Below are 16,624 nucleotides of genomic sequence, written 5' to 3'. Positions count from 1 at the left end.
ATTTAATGTTAAATTTCTCATCTCGTCTCGAGAGTGTCTTCTCTTCTCTCTCCTACTATAGCTTTAACCCTTCAAGTCACCAGAAGTGTTCCTCGAGATTGTAAGTAGTTCCTAATCCATCCGACAGAGCGCGTATTAGAGAAAAGGGTTTTTCTCCAACCTTTGGGTACGGAAAAAAGAAAGAAGAAATATAGGTTGAAAACTGGAATTTATCTAGTCATGCGGAGAAATACAAAACTTTTGAACTTCAATTTACAGGGTACAATTTTCTCACTTTGGGAGATATGTACTTCAATTGTTTGATGGAAAGGTTTTTTTCATCATTGATGGAAAGGCGCTTTAACTCTGGAATAGCAGGTCAATTTTTTTTTAAAGACGCAGACAAAAATGACATATACCTATTATGTCTGCATTTCTACTTCATAAACCGTGATTTCCTTTTCAATACAATGTTTTAATTCGTGTCTGAAAGGGTTAACAATATAAAACTTAGTGTAAATACCTACTCGTTTATTTCGAATTTTCAACACAGCAGGACTTGATGGGTTAATGATGTGATAAGTACTAGAAAAAGTACTATTAAACCATTTTAGATTAAGGTTTCATATAAAAATAGAAGTATATACAGTTATATTCACCATTATACATATTTTGTACCCTGGAAACCCCTTTGCATTACCTCAGGGACTCGGGACACATACCTACTAATTTACACGCCATATTTATTTTATTCATGTATGGAAAATTATTCATTTTGAATAATATTCCTGAAGGAGAACCCTGCCACTTTAATTAAAGCCCCAAAATGGAAAGGGGGAAGGAAAATGAAGGAAAAATTCGGTCAGAAAATGTCCGCCCCACCCGGGATTCGAAAACCTGGTATACCTACCCTGTATATAAAATATATTTTGGGAGAGTAAGTTTCTACAAAGCTATATCTTTATTCTATGCATTACACGTTCTATTTTGGACTAAAAAAAAGCACACCTTTCAATTGCTGCTTCCTATCTACGTTAGCGAAAAATTGATTAAATGAAAATACCCGTGTTTTTTCAACTTTCTCTCCCATTAAAACATTACCAAACTAGCTATTTTACCCAATATTATCTGTATTTATTTACTTATACCTATTTAGACATTATCATAATTACTTAATTTAATTACCTAGGTACCTATTATTGTTTTCAAACTCCGATTTCAATATTCAAGAGCTCTATTTTATTTTTGCACTTCACAAAACTCCTTAGATACAAAAGTAGTTCAGCATACTGTGGGCTTCACTCAGAAAAAATCGGACCAATTGCAATACTTTCTCCCATTACATAGTATAGTTTCCCTATACTTATTGTAATGGAAAGTAAAAAGGGCTTTTTAGTCCCTTATTATGCCAAACTTTGTTGTGCTTATTGCATACTCACGTTGTTTCACGGCATTCATACAAATTTTCTGCCCTTTTTATTGAAGATCTCATATTGTAAATTAGAATAATGAAATCAGGGTTATCTCGCCAGCTTTATCTACCTTATTAACCCAATGACCCTAGTTATCAACTTCTCTTATTTAATTGATACCTATCTATTATCCAAACCTTTTTTTATATACCTATATATCTTTTAAGTTAAAGTTTTAATCCAAACTCATCATAATTATTATTATTATTATTATTATTATTTCTCTTTTTTTTTCTATCCAATTAGGTACGTTATTATTTATTTAAATACCTAGATATTCACTATTCACCCAATGCATGTTCGTAGTTATTTTCATTTGTATAAAAAGAAAGTTCTATAGGAGTATCTATAGTTGATAATTACTAGAGTTATTCAAATAAGTATATCTATTAATAAAATATTATAAATACGCCAATAAGGTAAATTTTTCGCTGTTTTGTGTAATTATTTACTATTACATATTTTAGATACTAAGTAGGAGAACTTAATATAGCTTATAGCTTGTATAAGTATTTAATATAGCTTATAGCTTGTATAAGTAGGTACTTAAGAATAAGCACACTGGCACATTTTTTTGTAGTTAAGCTGTATTTTCCTTTCACCCTGTCCCCTCTTCTAAAGATTACCACGACAGTGAAAAAGAAAGCTTCTTTTTGTTTCTAACCGTATACTACTCACATGACGTGACTTCTGAATAAGTACCCATCTTTACCTATACATATTTCTTCTAACCTACTTTTAACACCTAACTTCCTTGAAATTTCAGCTTTCCATACCAAACAAGTTGGTAGTTATAGCCAAAAAACAAAAGGGGGTTCCATATTACCCACACTTCCTATATAGTTATCTTTAAGATTGGGAGCATGGTTTCCTAAGCATTTTCTTTCTTTCCAACCTCTTTAATTCGTTCTTCAATCCGTTGGATTCTGAAATCGCAAAGCCACACTCCATTTTACCTCTTTGCCTCTCCGTAAATTTAAGTTCTGTATCATTTCCTTTTATTTGCTAAGGTCAAAGTAGATAGATTTTTATTAGCCTAACTATAAAATTGACTATCTCCGACTATGTAGAGCTAATCTTTAAATGCCTTGGTAGGTACATCGTACTTATGTACGTAAACATAGGTTTTTTATTTGTTCAATTTTAACTTTTTTTGCAGTTTCAAATTGCCTTTTTGAACTTGTTTCACATAATCCAAGTATTATAAGAGCTGGGAATGAGAAGGGCAAATACTAGAAAATAATTTATTTCAGTTAAATAGAGGTTTAAGTGAAATAATCTGAAAAGGAAATAAACAGGATCGGTGAAAGTAAAAGAGATGAACATTAGATAGTTAAAAATTTTCTAAGTCCAAAATCGACCGCCTACGGCGGCCAATTTTCGACCAAAAATTTCCTATCTTAAAATACTCCCCGTGTGATAAGAAATCATATAAAGTATGAAAAAAATTGATTTTTTTTTTTTTTGTCCGAAGTTCGCAGCAACATCGACTTTGGTTGATATCTGGATGAGTGACTGTCCGATTTTTACCAAATTGTTACAGTCGCGTCCTTGGACCATACCGGGATAGGATACCAAATTTCATCGCCTTACGACAAACCGTTCTTGAGATATTTTGTTCACAACATTCTACTTTTTCCCATTTAAACCTGTAGTACGTACATACATACGTACGTACGTACGTACGTAACGTACAGACCATGGGCTAAACATTTAAACCTGTAGTACACACATACGTACGTACATACATACATACGTACATACATACATACGTACAGACCATGGGCTGTCAAAATTTCCCATTTAAACCTGTAGTACACACATACGTACATACGTACATACATACATACGTACATACATACATACATACGTACAGAAACTAAGGACTGTGGACTTACCTTTTATACAAACTTTTACGCGTATAGGCATTTCCTTCTTGTTTCCTCCTTAAGGCTAAAAACAGAGTGGACAGGAACGAGCATAGAGCTTTTTGCCCTCAGTTCTATGCGGTTTTAATCGTCGCTTCCTTTCTCGTCGCTTCTCCTTCTATACTCTACCTGATCGATGCTCTCTGCTCTCCACTCTGTTCTTAAGGTGTGTCCACACTCTACACTTAGTCGAACGGCCATCGATTGATGTCGACTGAACCGTCCACAGTCCACACTGTCTCGACAACATAGATTCACCTCGTCCATCGACGGTCGTTGACTATGTGTGGACACACCTTTAGTCTTAAGTAATACTGTCCTCCATCCTTCCTAATATTAACGTACGTACATCAAGTTTCTTTAGTTAGAGTATTTTATTACTCAATATTATTTAATTATACCTAAGTTAAGTAGACACTTAATTAATTGATATTTAATTCCTTCTTGTTTCCTCCTTAAGGCTAAAAACAGAGTGGACAGGAACGAGCATAGAGCTTTTTGCCCTCAGTTCTATACGGTTTTAATCGTCGCTTTTCCCTCTATACTCTACCTGATCGATGCTCTATGCTCTCCACTCTGTTCTTAAGGTGTGTCCACACTCTACACTTAGTCGAACGGCCATCGATTGATGTCGACTGAACCGTCCACAGTCCACACTGTCTCGACAACATAGATTCACCTCGTCCGTCGACGGTCGTTGACTATGTGTGTACACAGCTTTAGTCTTAGTAATAATGTCCTCCATCCTTCCTAATATTAACGTACGTACATCAAGTTTCTTTAGTTGGAGTATTTTATTACTCAATATTATTTAATTATAAGTTTAGTAGACACTTACCTATTTAATTGATTTTTAATTCGCTCCTGCTAAAAAATCTATTACATTCGGCGAAATTTTCACAGTCGCAACGGCTCGCAGTGGCGAAAACAGCTTGAGACGGTCTTTTAGAGGTCTTTCAGACATAGGTCTTTCAGACGGTCTTTCAGACATAGGTCTTTCAGACATAGGTCTTTCAGACGGTCTTTCAGACATAGGTCTTTCAGACATAGGTCTTTCAGACGGTCTTTCAGACATAGGTCTTTCAGACGGTCTTTCAGACATAGGTCTTTCAGACGGTCTTTCAGACATAGGTCTTTCAGACATAAGTCTTTCAGACGGTCTTTCAGACGGTCTTTCAGACATAGGTCTTTCAGACATAGGTCTTTCAGACGGTCTTTCAGACATAGGTCTTTCAGACATAGGTCTTTCAGACGGTCTTTCAGACATAGGTCTTTCAGACGGTCTTTCAGACATAGGTCTTTCAGACGGTCTTTCAGACATAGGTCTTTCAGACGGTCTTAGAGACCTGAATGTGAAGCTTTTCCTGCCACACACGTTCTGACTGTCTGACAGACCACGTCAGACAGTCTGAGCGTTAGAGTGTAGGCCATTCGATTTTATGCTAATGCGCTTTTCAAATTCGCACTGTGTAATCCACGCGCAGAAAAACACTTCGGTGTTATCCGTTTTTTTCTGCGCAATTAAGGAGTACAAAACTAGATTGAATGAGTATTACGGTCTTTCAGACATAGGTCTTTCAGACGGTCTTTCAGACATAGGTCTATCAGACGGTCTTTCAGACATAGGTCTTTCAGACATAGGTCTTTCAGACGGTCTTAGAGACCTGAATCTGAAGCTTTTCCTGCCACACACGTTCTGACTGTCTGACAGACCACGTCAGACAGTCTGAGCGTGAGAGTGGAGGCCATTCGATTTTATGCTAATGCGCTTTTCAAATTCGCACTGTGTAATCCACGCTCAGAAAAACACTTCGGTGTTATCCGTTTTTTTCTGCGCAATTAAGGAGTACAAAACTAGATTGAATGAGTATTACTATATTTTTACTTACTTACTATACCAAAAAGAAGAAAAACCAATTTATTTATTTTAGCTCTTCAGCCATTTTAGACATTTTTAGTCGCGCTGCGCTGTTTATCTTGGGTGCTGTTGAGATTGCAAGCAGGTAAGAAATGCATCCTGAAATTATTGTTTGCCTGTTTGCTGAGGATTTTTGAGTTCTCCTGTATGTAGAACCTGTGTTTTAAGCATCCTGTATGAATTTAGAACGATATCTTGCATAGGTATTTTTTTCCCTTCTGATTTTATTTGACTTATTAGAAAATATAGTATTTGTCTGAGTAGTAATATGGTTTTAGCATGATTTCTGGCTGCTTCAAATGCTTTAATAAACAGGCTCATGGGGATTCTATCTCGAGGTAACTGTAGGTAAGTTTGTGGTAAGTACCTAAATGGTCAGTAAAAAAATCAGCGCTCCCTCCTATCATGAGATGTAAGTTATTCAATTGAAATTTTAGCTGTCTTTCAGGTTTGTCATAATAATAAACTATAGCAGGTATACTCTCGAAATATCCTTTAAAGACCTTTGATCATTTGGAAACGAAAAACCAATTTATTTATTTTAGCTCTTCAGCCATTTTAGACATTTTTAGTCGCGCTGCGCTGTTTATCTTGGGTGCTGTTGAGATTACAAGCAGGTAAGAAATGCATCCTGAAATTCTTGTTTGCCTGTTTGCTGAGGATTTTTGAGTTCTCCTGTACCTATGTAGAACCTGTGTTTTAAACATCCTGTATGAATTTAGAACGATATCTTGCATAGGTCTTTTTTTTCCCTTCTGATTTTATTTGACTTATTAGAAAATATAGTATTTGTCTGAGTAGTAAGTAATATGGTTTTAGAATGATTTCTGGCTGCTTTAAATGCTTCAATAATCGGGTTCATAGGGATTTGATCTCGAGGTAACTTTAGGTAAGTTTGTGGTAAGTATACCTAAATGGTCAGTAAAAAATCAGCGCTCGCTCCCTGCTCCCTCCTATCATGAGATGTAAGTTATTCAATTGAAATTTTAGCTGCCTTTCAGGTTTGTCATAATAATAAACTATAGCAGGTATAGGTACTCTCGAAATATCCTTTACTAAAAAAGACCTTTGGTCATTTGGAAATTAGGGAATACCTAGCCAGATTTGGCTATGTCTTGCTCGAAGTATTAATAACTATTTTTTAAGAATAATCAGGTAAGTTGAACTCTTAGCTTTTAGAGATGTGTGTTTGTGTGTGTTCTAATACCTACTGACCCTATGGTTAATACTGCCCTCTTTCTGATGATGTGTATCCAGTATCCACACATAGTCGATCGGCCGACTGAACCATCCACAGTGCCTCGACCAAATAGATTCACCTCGTCGATCGTTGTCGATCGACGGCCTATCGACTATGTTTGGACAGATCTTAAAGCACCTGGAAAACTCCCTGTTTACCCTCCCTCTCTTTCCAATATAGCTTTCTATTCCTTCTTGTTTCCTCCTTAAGGCTAAAAACAGAGTGGACAGGAACGAGCATAGAGCTTTTTGCCCTCAGTTCTATACGGTTTTAATTGTCGCTTCCTTTCTCGTCGCTTTTCCCTCTATACTCTACCTGATCGATGCTCTATGCCTTCCACTCTGTTCTTAAGGTGTGTCCACAACTCCACACTCTACACTTAGTCGAACGGCCATCGATTGATGTCGACTGAACCGTCCACACAACATAGATTCACCTCGTCCATCGACGGTCGTCGACTATGTGTGGACACACAGCTTTAGTCTTAAGTAATAATGTCCTCCATCCTTCCTAATATTAACGTATGTACGTACATCAAGTTTCTTTAGTTAGAGTATTTTATTACTCAATATTATTTAATTATAAGTTTAGTAGACAGGTAGACACTCCTTAGGGTGTGCTATGTCGTTTTCACTGTAAATAAACCGAAAACATATCCAGGCTTTACTTCCCGTGTGATGCTAACGTTTGGACAGCGTTAAGCAGAAAGGAACCAGTCGACAGAATACCAACTTTCAAAAACCCTAAAAAATGTCTATTTCTTAAAGGTATCCTTAATCTAGGTATTAATAGTTCCGTGAACTGTAGACCTCACCCAGACTCTTTTGCCCAAGCTGAGAAGACTGAACCTACGGTATACTTAAATATAAAATAAATGCAAATCAAGAAGAACTGGGGAGTATAAAAATCATCTGGTCGATTTAAAATTTTAAATGTAGGTATATATTTTTGGATGGTTCTTTTCTGCTTATTGCTGTCCATTTTACTTTCTATTACTACAGTATAGGGAGCTATACTAGTTATCTTAGGTACCCACTTCACCTTGTCCATTGCATGACAGTTCTGTCCCTAACCCTTATTATTATCATCAGGAGTCCGTCCGGAAAAGTCTTCGTAGTGGTTTGCTGTGCTGGAGACCCCGGTTCGATTCTCTGTGATGTCTTGGTTTGATGTGTACATAAAGTATTTACAACCGCAGGACTACAGTCTCAAGTTTACTAAGGTCGAGTTTTACACCGTGGATTGTCTCAGGATTGACCTGGGTATTGAGTATAGGGAAATCCTCTTTTCATCTCAATCAGTATTGGTAAACCAATATTGGATGTTTTTTCATGCATCTGCGCTTATGCAGAAGCCCAAAGTATCTAGCTTTTAACTTGAGATTGTGGACCTAGGGGTTATGTTGTTTTTCTGCAAAGTAGCTCATCTCTTTAGCCCTCTCTATCTCTGTGCGTCTATATTATGTATAGGTATAACAGCCATATATCTATGAACAAAGGTCTTTGTTAGTAGATTTCCCGGTTCGATTCTCTGTGATGTCTTGGTTTGATGTGTACATAAAGTATTTACAACCGCAGGACTACAGTCTCAAGTTTACTAAGGTCGTTTACCACCGAGGATTGTCTCAGGATTGACCTGGGTATTAAGCATAAGGAAATCCTCTTTTCATCTCAATCAGTATTGGTAAACCAATATTGGACGTTTTTTCATGCTTATGCAGAAGCGCAAAGTATCTAGCTTTTAACTTGAGATTGTGGATCTAGGGGTTATATTGTTTTTCTGCAAAGTAGCTCATCTCTTTAGCCCTCTCTATTTATGTGCGTCTTTATTATGTATAGGTATAACAGCCATATTTATGAACAAAGGTCTTTGTTAGTAGATTTTTGATGGTTTTCATCCATCTAGCCTTGCGCAAAAGAATGAATGTTCCTTTCAACATGGACATATTGGGCACCCTTAATGTGTGGCCACACATTAAGGACAAGGTATGAGCTGTGAATTGGTACCTTACGGGAGTTGATGAAACAAGAATTTAATACAGGTAGACATTTTATAATAAATTGTTGGTAGGAAAATACCATATTAATTAAAATACCATATTAATTAATTAGCGATGTACCTATCTCAATATTTAATAATATTCGAACAAACAAAGAAATAAATATGTAACATACATAATCATATGACACTTTAAAAACAATCAACAATCAAGACAGAAACAATTAAATAATGTACATTTGACAAACTGCTCTAGGTATGTTCAATATTTTCGTATTGAAAAAACATCGAAAACAACGAAAATGAAAATCATCTAACAAGGAAAATAAAATATTGCTCCATAAAATTAAGCTACGTATTATTGTCTTTTAACTAAAAGGAAGAACGAAGAAAGTGTTAAAACATGAGTTAACACCAAATACAGCAAAGTTAAATAAATTAGCACTATTACCTAATAGCAGTGGCGTAGCGTCCATGTAGGGCGTGTATGGCGGCCATACACTCGAAAATTTCCATTCAAATACCCTTAAATATTGACTTTAAATAATTATTGTATTCTTATTAGATAGATATTGTGATAGAAATTAGTGTCCGCCCTACACTTGGAGTTAGATCACGTTACGCCACTGCCTAATAGCCTGTTTTAATTTTTCAGACATCCGAATATCCCAGAAGAAGTGTATTTTCCTTTGGGAATCCTTTGGTGTTTCCGAATCCTAGGTTCTATGCTTACTAGCAGATTGGCATACTAAAAGGTACGTCTCATTTTACCCACATTAAAAGCTTAAAACTACCTATATCACAGAATAAACTAAGGGAGGTTGTTGTTTCCTTCGGAGTGACAGTACTCTTTCGCCATCCTGCTTGTTTCGGATGAATGTTCCGTTCCCACTTGTCGTTCGGAAAAAAATGTGCACACTTTTATTTAATTGCATGGCCTACAAAGACATTTTGTGTCGTTCGGAAAAAAAAAATTGTGCACACTTTTATTTAATTACATGGCCTACAAAGAGTACAAAGACATTTTGTGTCGTTCGGAAAAAATCGTGTCGTGTGTAGTGGGAACATTCTCATTTAAATTACAGGACATTCGAGAAAGAAAAAGAAAAAAAAAAATCGGATGACGTCACTGCAAGTGGGAACGGGCCTTTATGTTATCGAGATATCGGATTTGCCTGAACAAACACATTTACCAAGTAAAAAATTCTCCAAGAGTACCAGCAAACGAGCAAACGGAACGTCAAGAGTTCGAAGCGATGCCCAGTTGCCCAGGCTGTATCAAGACGAAACACAATTACGGTGTTAAGCCAGTCTAATTTGCTACAAAAATAGCGCGCCTGCCTTGTAAGCGCGATGTCGCGGGTTCGATTCCCACCCGGGGCCAAAAATAGGGGTAATGTTTCTTTCAAATAAATAACGCGCGGCGGAAAAATATTGTGTATCGTAGTTTTAGGTTTTCTTGGACGTAATTTGCGGCAATTGCAAGGATTCGTCTTCAGAGTCCTCAGCACTACTGGTGGAACTCAGGGAACCTTCTAGTATCTGGATGATCCTGTCTCGTTTGAATGTTTTCGCTTCGTCTAGCGGTGTTTTACCCCACCTGGAACACGGAAAAATAACAAGGGGAGTGCAAATTGTCAGGTTTTCTTTTGATTTTTGCCCCAAAGTCTAGTATCTGGATGATCCTGTCTCGTTTGAATGTTTTCGCTTCGTCTAGCGGTGTTTTACCCCACCTGGAACACGGAAAAATAACAAAGGGAGTGCAAATTGTCAGGTTTTCTTTTGATTTTTGCCCCAAACTTCGAAATGGCCTTTCAGTTTTATCCTCCAGAATGAGAGAAAAAATTTGCAGTAAGTACCTACCTGTTGATCTATCTACGTAGGTATAGCGTATGGGCTGTACTATAGGTCTTTTCTATGGTCGGATTACACTAAGGACGGGGATTACATTAAAATATTTGTTGACCTTATTTGTTCAGACAAAGTGTCCAGGTATACCTTCTCGTACTCCAAGTTAGCAAACATTTCAATGGATATACGCCAGCCTTGTAAGCGCTAGGCTGCGGGTTCTATTCCCGCCCGGGGAAGATTTTATGCTGTACGGACAATGTTCGTTCTCGGAACGGCTGGCTTTCCATTACATTAAAATATTTGTTGACCTTATTTGTTCAGACAAAGTGTCCAGGTATACCTTCTCGTACTCCAAGTTAGCAAACATTTCAATAGATATACGCCAGCCTTGTAAGCGCTAGGCCGCGGGTTCTATTCCCGCCCGGGGAAGATTTTATGCTGAACGGACAATGTTCGTTCTCGGAACGGCTGGCTTTCTCCTATCCTGTCTTCTTTCTCTCTTTGATTTCGGTAAGACCTTGGCAGTTAAATCAATTTTAAAATACACACTATACAACTATAGTTCCGGGCCTAGTCACTAGAACTTACTTATCTTTTGCAGTGACGTCACAACCACAGTGATTCAACAGGAACAGTACACACTAGAACTTACCTATCTTTTGCAGTGACGTCACAACCACAGTGATTCAACAGGAACAGTACACACTAGAACTTACCTATCTTTTGCAGTGACGTCACAACCACAGTGATTCAACAGGAACAAAAATTTAAAAAAAAAAAAAAAAAAAATTTATAAAAAAAAAAAAAAAAAAAAAAAAAAAAAAAAAGATTCCACCACAATGAAGATAAATGAACCGGGGGTACGGATAGCTGGTAACGCGCTCGCTTGCCATTCAGAAGGTCCCGGATTCGATTCCCACAATCTACAAAAAAATGTACTCTTCTTTCGATTGCAAATATTTCAACGGGTATTTCCTGGCGTTCTAGCTAGGCTGGCTCGAGGTTTGGACTTTGTCCAGCCATACAGGGTGTTCATCAACCTAAAAGTATCCCATAGGAAGTTAACCCATAAAATCGGTTCTCGTGTTGACCAAGCTCCTAAATGGAAAGTATTGTGTCTCTTCTCGTCCATCTGATGAGAGGCATACTAGGGGAGGGGCATGCTACGACACAGACCACAAGAGTCTAATGTTTCGTTGCTACGAAAGAAAAACGGCGTTGAAACACTCATCTTGAAAAAAAAAAAAATATTCAAGCAATGTGCTATCCCACCCTCACAAACTTACCTCCTTAGTGCGGAAATATTGCCGGCAGCCGCGTTGAACAGTAGGGTAACAATACTGAGTCCTATCGAGCTATACTTGTGCTTCCTCGGATCAATCTTATTGGCAGCATAGCGCAGGTTATCGTACTTGTGGAAGTTAAACGTCTTAACCAGCTCCTCGCAGAATTGTACGCCACGACAACTGTTGCCCAGGGCATCGAGTGGGGGCGAGAACAGGGCAATGCCCATCGTGTTGGGAACCACTACGAGCATGGACCCGCTGACACCTGACTTGGCGGGCAGACCTACCTGGAAGATGGGGGTCAATACTAAATAAGAAGGAAATAGGTCTCGCATTTTCTTCTTACTTGGTATTCTTCTTACTTAGACATGATACGTTTCCAAAGTTTATGATAGGATAGATGTTAAGGACGGTCAAAAGTCATTTGATATGATGGACAAGGTCGCTTACTAAAGAAAAACTATCCTTACTATCCCATTTTTGGTATTGGCTGGAAGAGCTCATTATGTGAGAATTCTGCCATAAAGCCTTTACAAAAGCGTATCACATCAGGCTTGAATCAGATTCGGCCTCAGCAGAGTCAAAGTTTTTCCCTAAAGTCCAAAGGGGAGGGGACCCTCGATCTCCCTAAATACAGCCCTGACTTTCTTACTTGGTATTCTTCTTACTTAGACATGATACGTTTCCAAAGTTTATGATAGGATAGATGTTAAGGACGGTCAAAAGTCATTTGCTATGATGGACAAGTTCGCTTACTAAAGAAAAAGTATCCTTACTATCCCATTTTTGGTTGGCTGGAAGAGATCACTATGTGAGAATTCTGCCATAAAGCTTTTACAAAAGCGTATCACATCAGGCTTGAATCAGATTCGGCCTGGATTCCCAGCAGAGTCAAAGTTTTTCCCTAAATTGAAGGGAAAAATATAAAGTCCAAAGGGGAGGGCACCCTCGATTCCCCAAAATACAGCCCTGACTCCCTAGTTCTTTTTTTATTATTATTATTTTTTAAGAGGTTTGACAGAGGGAACTGCAACTGCTAAGATCTTATCGTCCCGAAATCGGAGAGAGAAGACAGGATAGGAGAAAGCCAGCCGTTCCGAGAACGAACATTATCCGTTCAGGATAAGATCCGCCCCGGACGGAAATCGAATCCGCAACCTAGCGCTTACAAGGCAGACGCCCTACCAACCAAGCTAATTAGGCTGACTCCCTAGGTCCCGAAATCGGAGAGAGAAGACAGGATAGGAGAAAGCCAGCCGTTCCGAGAACGAACATTATCCGTTCAGGATAAGATCCGCCCCGCGCGGAAATCAAGTCCGCGACCTAGCGCTTACAAGGCAGACCCCCTAACAACCAAGCTTTTTAGGCTGACCCCCTAGTTCTTACTTTGAAAGCGAATTGTCCCCCGAATTATCATTAACAGATAGGATTCGTTATCAGATTTATCACATTGGGTGGTGACAGGTAGAACTTCACATCTCATAGGATTTTTTATCGGATCAATCCTTTCCGTAGAATTAACTTTTATAATTATAACTAAAATTTAAAAAAAAAAAAACGGTGCACTTAAAACGGTTCTCATATTTTTGGCCCAAGTTCCCTAAACGTAGATTTTGGTCTCTCAAAATCAAAATGAACAGGAATCTTGTGTAGATTTCAATCAAATTTCTCATTTATTAGTCAAGTACTTATTTATTAAAAAAATCTAAACTATTTTGTTTTATGTTTGTGTAAATAACATTTATTCTGAGGGTGAAATAACTTTTTGTTCTGGAAGAGGTGTGATTACTGTGATTGATTTATACTGCTACACCAACAGACTGAATGACTAAAGTCTTCAATATCACACCAAATACGAAATTGCCTCCTATTTTTCTTCCCTTCCATATTACACCTAGGTATTTATGTATCTCTCTGAGGAGTGAGAGATAAATAACAATACTTCCTTTTGTTTTACAATTTCCCCCTCCTACCTACTATCCTCTAATATTTATTTGATTTTGCTTATTAATTTGTTAACATGTAGAATTATGCAGCTGTGTAGATCAGAGACCTTACTGGGTCTTTGTAAGGGTGGTCCAGAGTTACCTGACGGTTTTGATTTGCACATTACTTTGTTGTAACTTGTCATAGCTTGTTGAAATTAATATCACTAAGTTCAGAACTAAATGAGCTTTTGTTACAATCGGAATACAATGTAGTCGTGGACCCCACAATATCTAGCTCTCGCTGTGGTGGCATTTCTTAAAAGTAGTGAATTTTTGACTAATGCTGAGAGGAAGTTTTTGAACTCATTTTTATTTTCCTCCCTCCTCACCCGATCTTAGCTCATGTGACTTTTTTTCATGGAATAACGTTAAAAACAAGGTGTATATTTATAAGATGTATCTCTCTGAGGAGTGAGAGATAAATAACAATACTTCCTTTTGTTTTACAATTTCCCCCTCCTACCTACTATCCTCTAATATTTCTTTGATTTTGCTTATTAATTTGTTAACATGTAGAATTATGCAGCTGTGTAGATCAGAGACCTTACTGGGTCTTCGTAAGGGTGGTCCAGAGTTACCTGACGGTTTTGATTTGCCCATTACTTTGTTGTAACTTGTCATAGCTTATTGAAATTAATATCACTAAGTTCAGAACTAAATGAGCTTTTGTTACAATGTAGTCGTGGACCCCACAATATCGAGCTCTCGCTGTGGTGGCATTTCTTAAAAGTAGTGAATTTTTGACTAATGCTGAGAGGAAGTTTTGAACTCATTTTTATTTTCCTCCCTCCTCACCCGATCTTAGCTCATGTGACTTTTTTTCATGGAATAACGTTAAAAACAAGGTGTATATTTATAAGTATTTATAAGTCAAGGACTCTGGATGAGTTAACGGGTGCTTCTCTGGATGAGGTATCGCGAAATTCGTGCTATATAGCCCAGGAAAGGCTAAAGACAGTAAGTCGATTTTGCACACAGATTGAGTGCTTTCAAAATGAGGTCAATTTTTCGGATATCGACAGTAAGTCGATTTTGCACACAGATTGAGTGCTTTCAAAATGAGGTCAATTTTTCGGATATCGTCTGCCACACCTGATCACCATCAGAAACAAAATCCCCAAAAAAGTAAACCTCATTTTGTTATCTTTCATTTAAAATAAATATCACTCTTTTATCACAAAAATTAAACGTGTGACATCATTTTAAAAACCGTCAGGTAACTCTGGACCACCCTGTATTTAAATTTGTATGTTTGTGCCTTTCAAATTGCCTTGTATTTTGGATGTATTATTTTTCCCTACTAATATTGACCTTGTAATGCGAAATATTTTGGTACTTACCTCATGTATACTAGGTGGCCTTTATTAGCCTTACCAGGTGTTCTATGTAATGACTAATGAAACTAATGGACAAAGCGAGCTTTTTTTTATTTTTGATTTATTCAAAGTGTGCAACCTTATTCATGTTCATTTACACAAATTTCTTTAATGACAACATCCATATGTCATCTGATTTCAAGTGCCTTTTTAGTAGGATCTATCGTTGTTAATAATCCTTTCATTTTTATTTATTTCAATTTTTATTTACTCCACTAACCCCCAAGTCTGCAATCTCATGTACTTTGAGCTTCTGTGGAAGGAATAATGTCCAAAAATATATCAACGTGAGACTGTAGACCTGGCTTTAATAGTAGAATTAGCCAGAGCCGATCAAATGGCTTACTGATGTAGATGACTGTTGATTTTATCCATGTATTCTTCAATATCTAAGCTTTAATAGTAGAATTAGCCAGAGCCGATCAAATGGCTTACTGATGTAGATGACTGTTGATTTTATCCATGTATTCTTCAATATCTAAATCTCCTTTTACCTTCTAATGCCAGAGCCAATATTTGAATTAAACTGAGGTTAAGCAATTTGATCTCCAGATTTTAAATAATCTGGTTGACTTTGTTCAACTTTTAAATCGGTTCGGTTTAACTTTCAAATCAATTTCAATCCGGCTATAAATGAGTGGACGTTATTTTATTTTATCACTCAAGGCCAGTAGCTCGTTTGTTTGTCTACTAACTAAATTAATCATATTGATTTTCCCTTTCTTCTGTCACGATTTCTAAACAACCCATGTAGCGTTTATTTCCAATATTATTTGGACATTTGGGTGAATATAATGTTCTAGTGCCATTAAAATATTAATATTGATATAATATACGAAAAAAGAAAATCCGGCTATAAATGAGTGGACGTTATTTTATTTTATCACTCAAGGCCAGTAGCTCGTTTGTTTGTCTACTAACTAAAATTAATCATATTGATTTTCCCTTTCTTCTGTCACGATTTCTAAACAACCCATGTAGCGTTTATTTCCAATATTATTTGGACATTTGGGTGAATATAATGTTCTAGTGCCATTAAAATATTAATATTGATATAATATACGAAAAAAAGAAATAAAAGTAATGTACAAACCCTTACTATTAATTGTGTTCTCTTCTGACTTGCTATTTTCCCCCTTGAACAAAAGCGAATAGAACAGATGCGCTTACGTTGGTGAAGTTTCTAAAAATAAAAGTAATGTACAAACCCTTACTATTAATTGTGTTCTCTTCTGACTTGCTATTTTCCCCCTTGAACAAAAGCGAATAGAACAGTTGCGCTTACGTGGGTGAAGTTTTTAGGTCAAAGAGCAGAAAAAACGAGGAACAATGGAATTTTCCTTTTTCTTCTACCACTTCTAGATCCCGAGATAAATCGATTTAAAAATACCGGTAAATCTTGATCTCTGACGTCACGGCATACGCTCCCGTACACGATGACGTGTACGGGAGCCGAGCAAAGCTCCCTCGCCGAAAGAGACAACTGCCTGAAGTCTGACGTCACACATATGTATTTGAGCTTTTTCATTAGAACGGAAATTTTTAGGAACCGCTGCCGATCCACATTTTAGGAACGCTGCCGATCCAT

General features: G+C 37.2%; 1 protein-coding gene and 2 long non-coding RNA genes across 3 annotated transcripts; 1 reads left to right on the top strand and 2 right to left on the bottom strand.

Moving 5' to 3' along the window:
* Positions 1–9,217: 9,217 nt before the first annotated feature.
* LOC113467288 lies at positions 9,218–11,092 on the bottom strand. The gene is made up of 2 exons (XR_003391427.1): positions 11,039–11,092; positions 9,218–10,135 (listed from the first exon to the last, which is right to left on the bottom strand). It is a non-coding gene; the product is annotated as an uncharacterized LOC113467288 (long non-coding RNA).
* A 576-nt stretch (positions 11,093–11,668) lies between these two features.
* On the bottom strand, positions 11,669–13,073 carry LOC103508916 (glutaminase kidney isoform, mitochondrial; the record flags this gene model as incomplete). Its single annotated transcript, XM_026823388.1, is given in 2 exon segments — positions 11,669–11,959; positions 13,059–13,073. Coding segments are annotated over 2 exon segments (306 nt in total), but the record flags the coding sequence as incomplete, so codon positions are not given.
* Positions 13,074–14,434: 1,361 nt separating this feature from the next.
* LOC113467287 lies at positions 14,435–15,261 on the top strand. Its single transcript, XR_003391426.1, has 2 exons — positions 14,435–14,659; positions 14,724–15,261. It is a non-coding gene; the product is annotated as an uncharacterized LOC113467287 (long non-coding RNA).
* Positions 15,262–16,624: the final 1,363 nt, after the last annotated feature.

The sequence above is a fragment of the Diaphorina citri genome, unplaced genomic scaffold, assembly GCF_000475195.1.
Source record: "Diaphorina citri unplaced genomic scaffold, Diaci psyllid genome assembly version 1.1 scaffold446, whole genome shotgun sequence".
Classification (NCBI taxonomy): domain Eukaryota; kingdom Metazoa; phylum Arthropoda; class Insecta; order Hemiptera; family Psyllidae; genus Diaphorina; species Diaphorina citri.
Note: the sequence above shows the minus strand (reverse complement) of the source record. Positions and strands in the feature narration are given on the sequence as shown.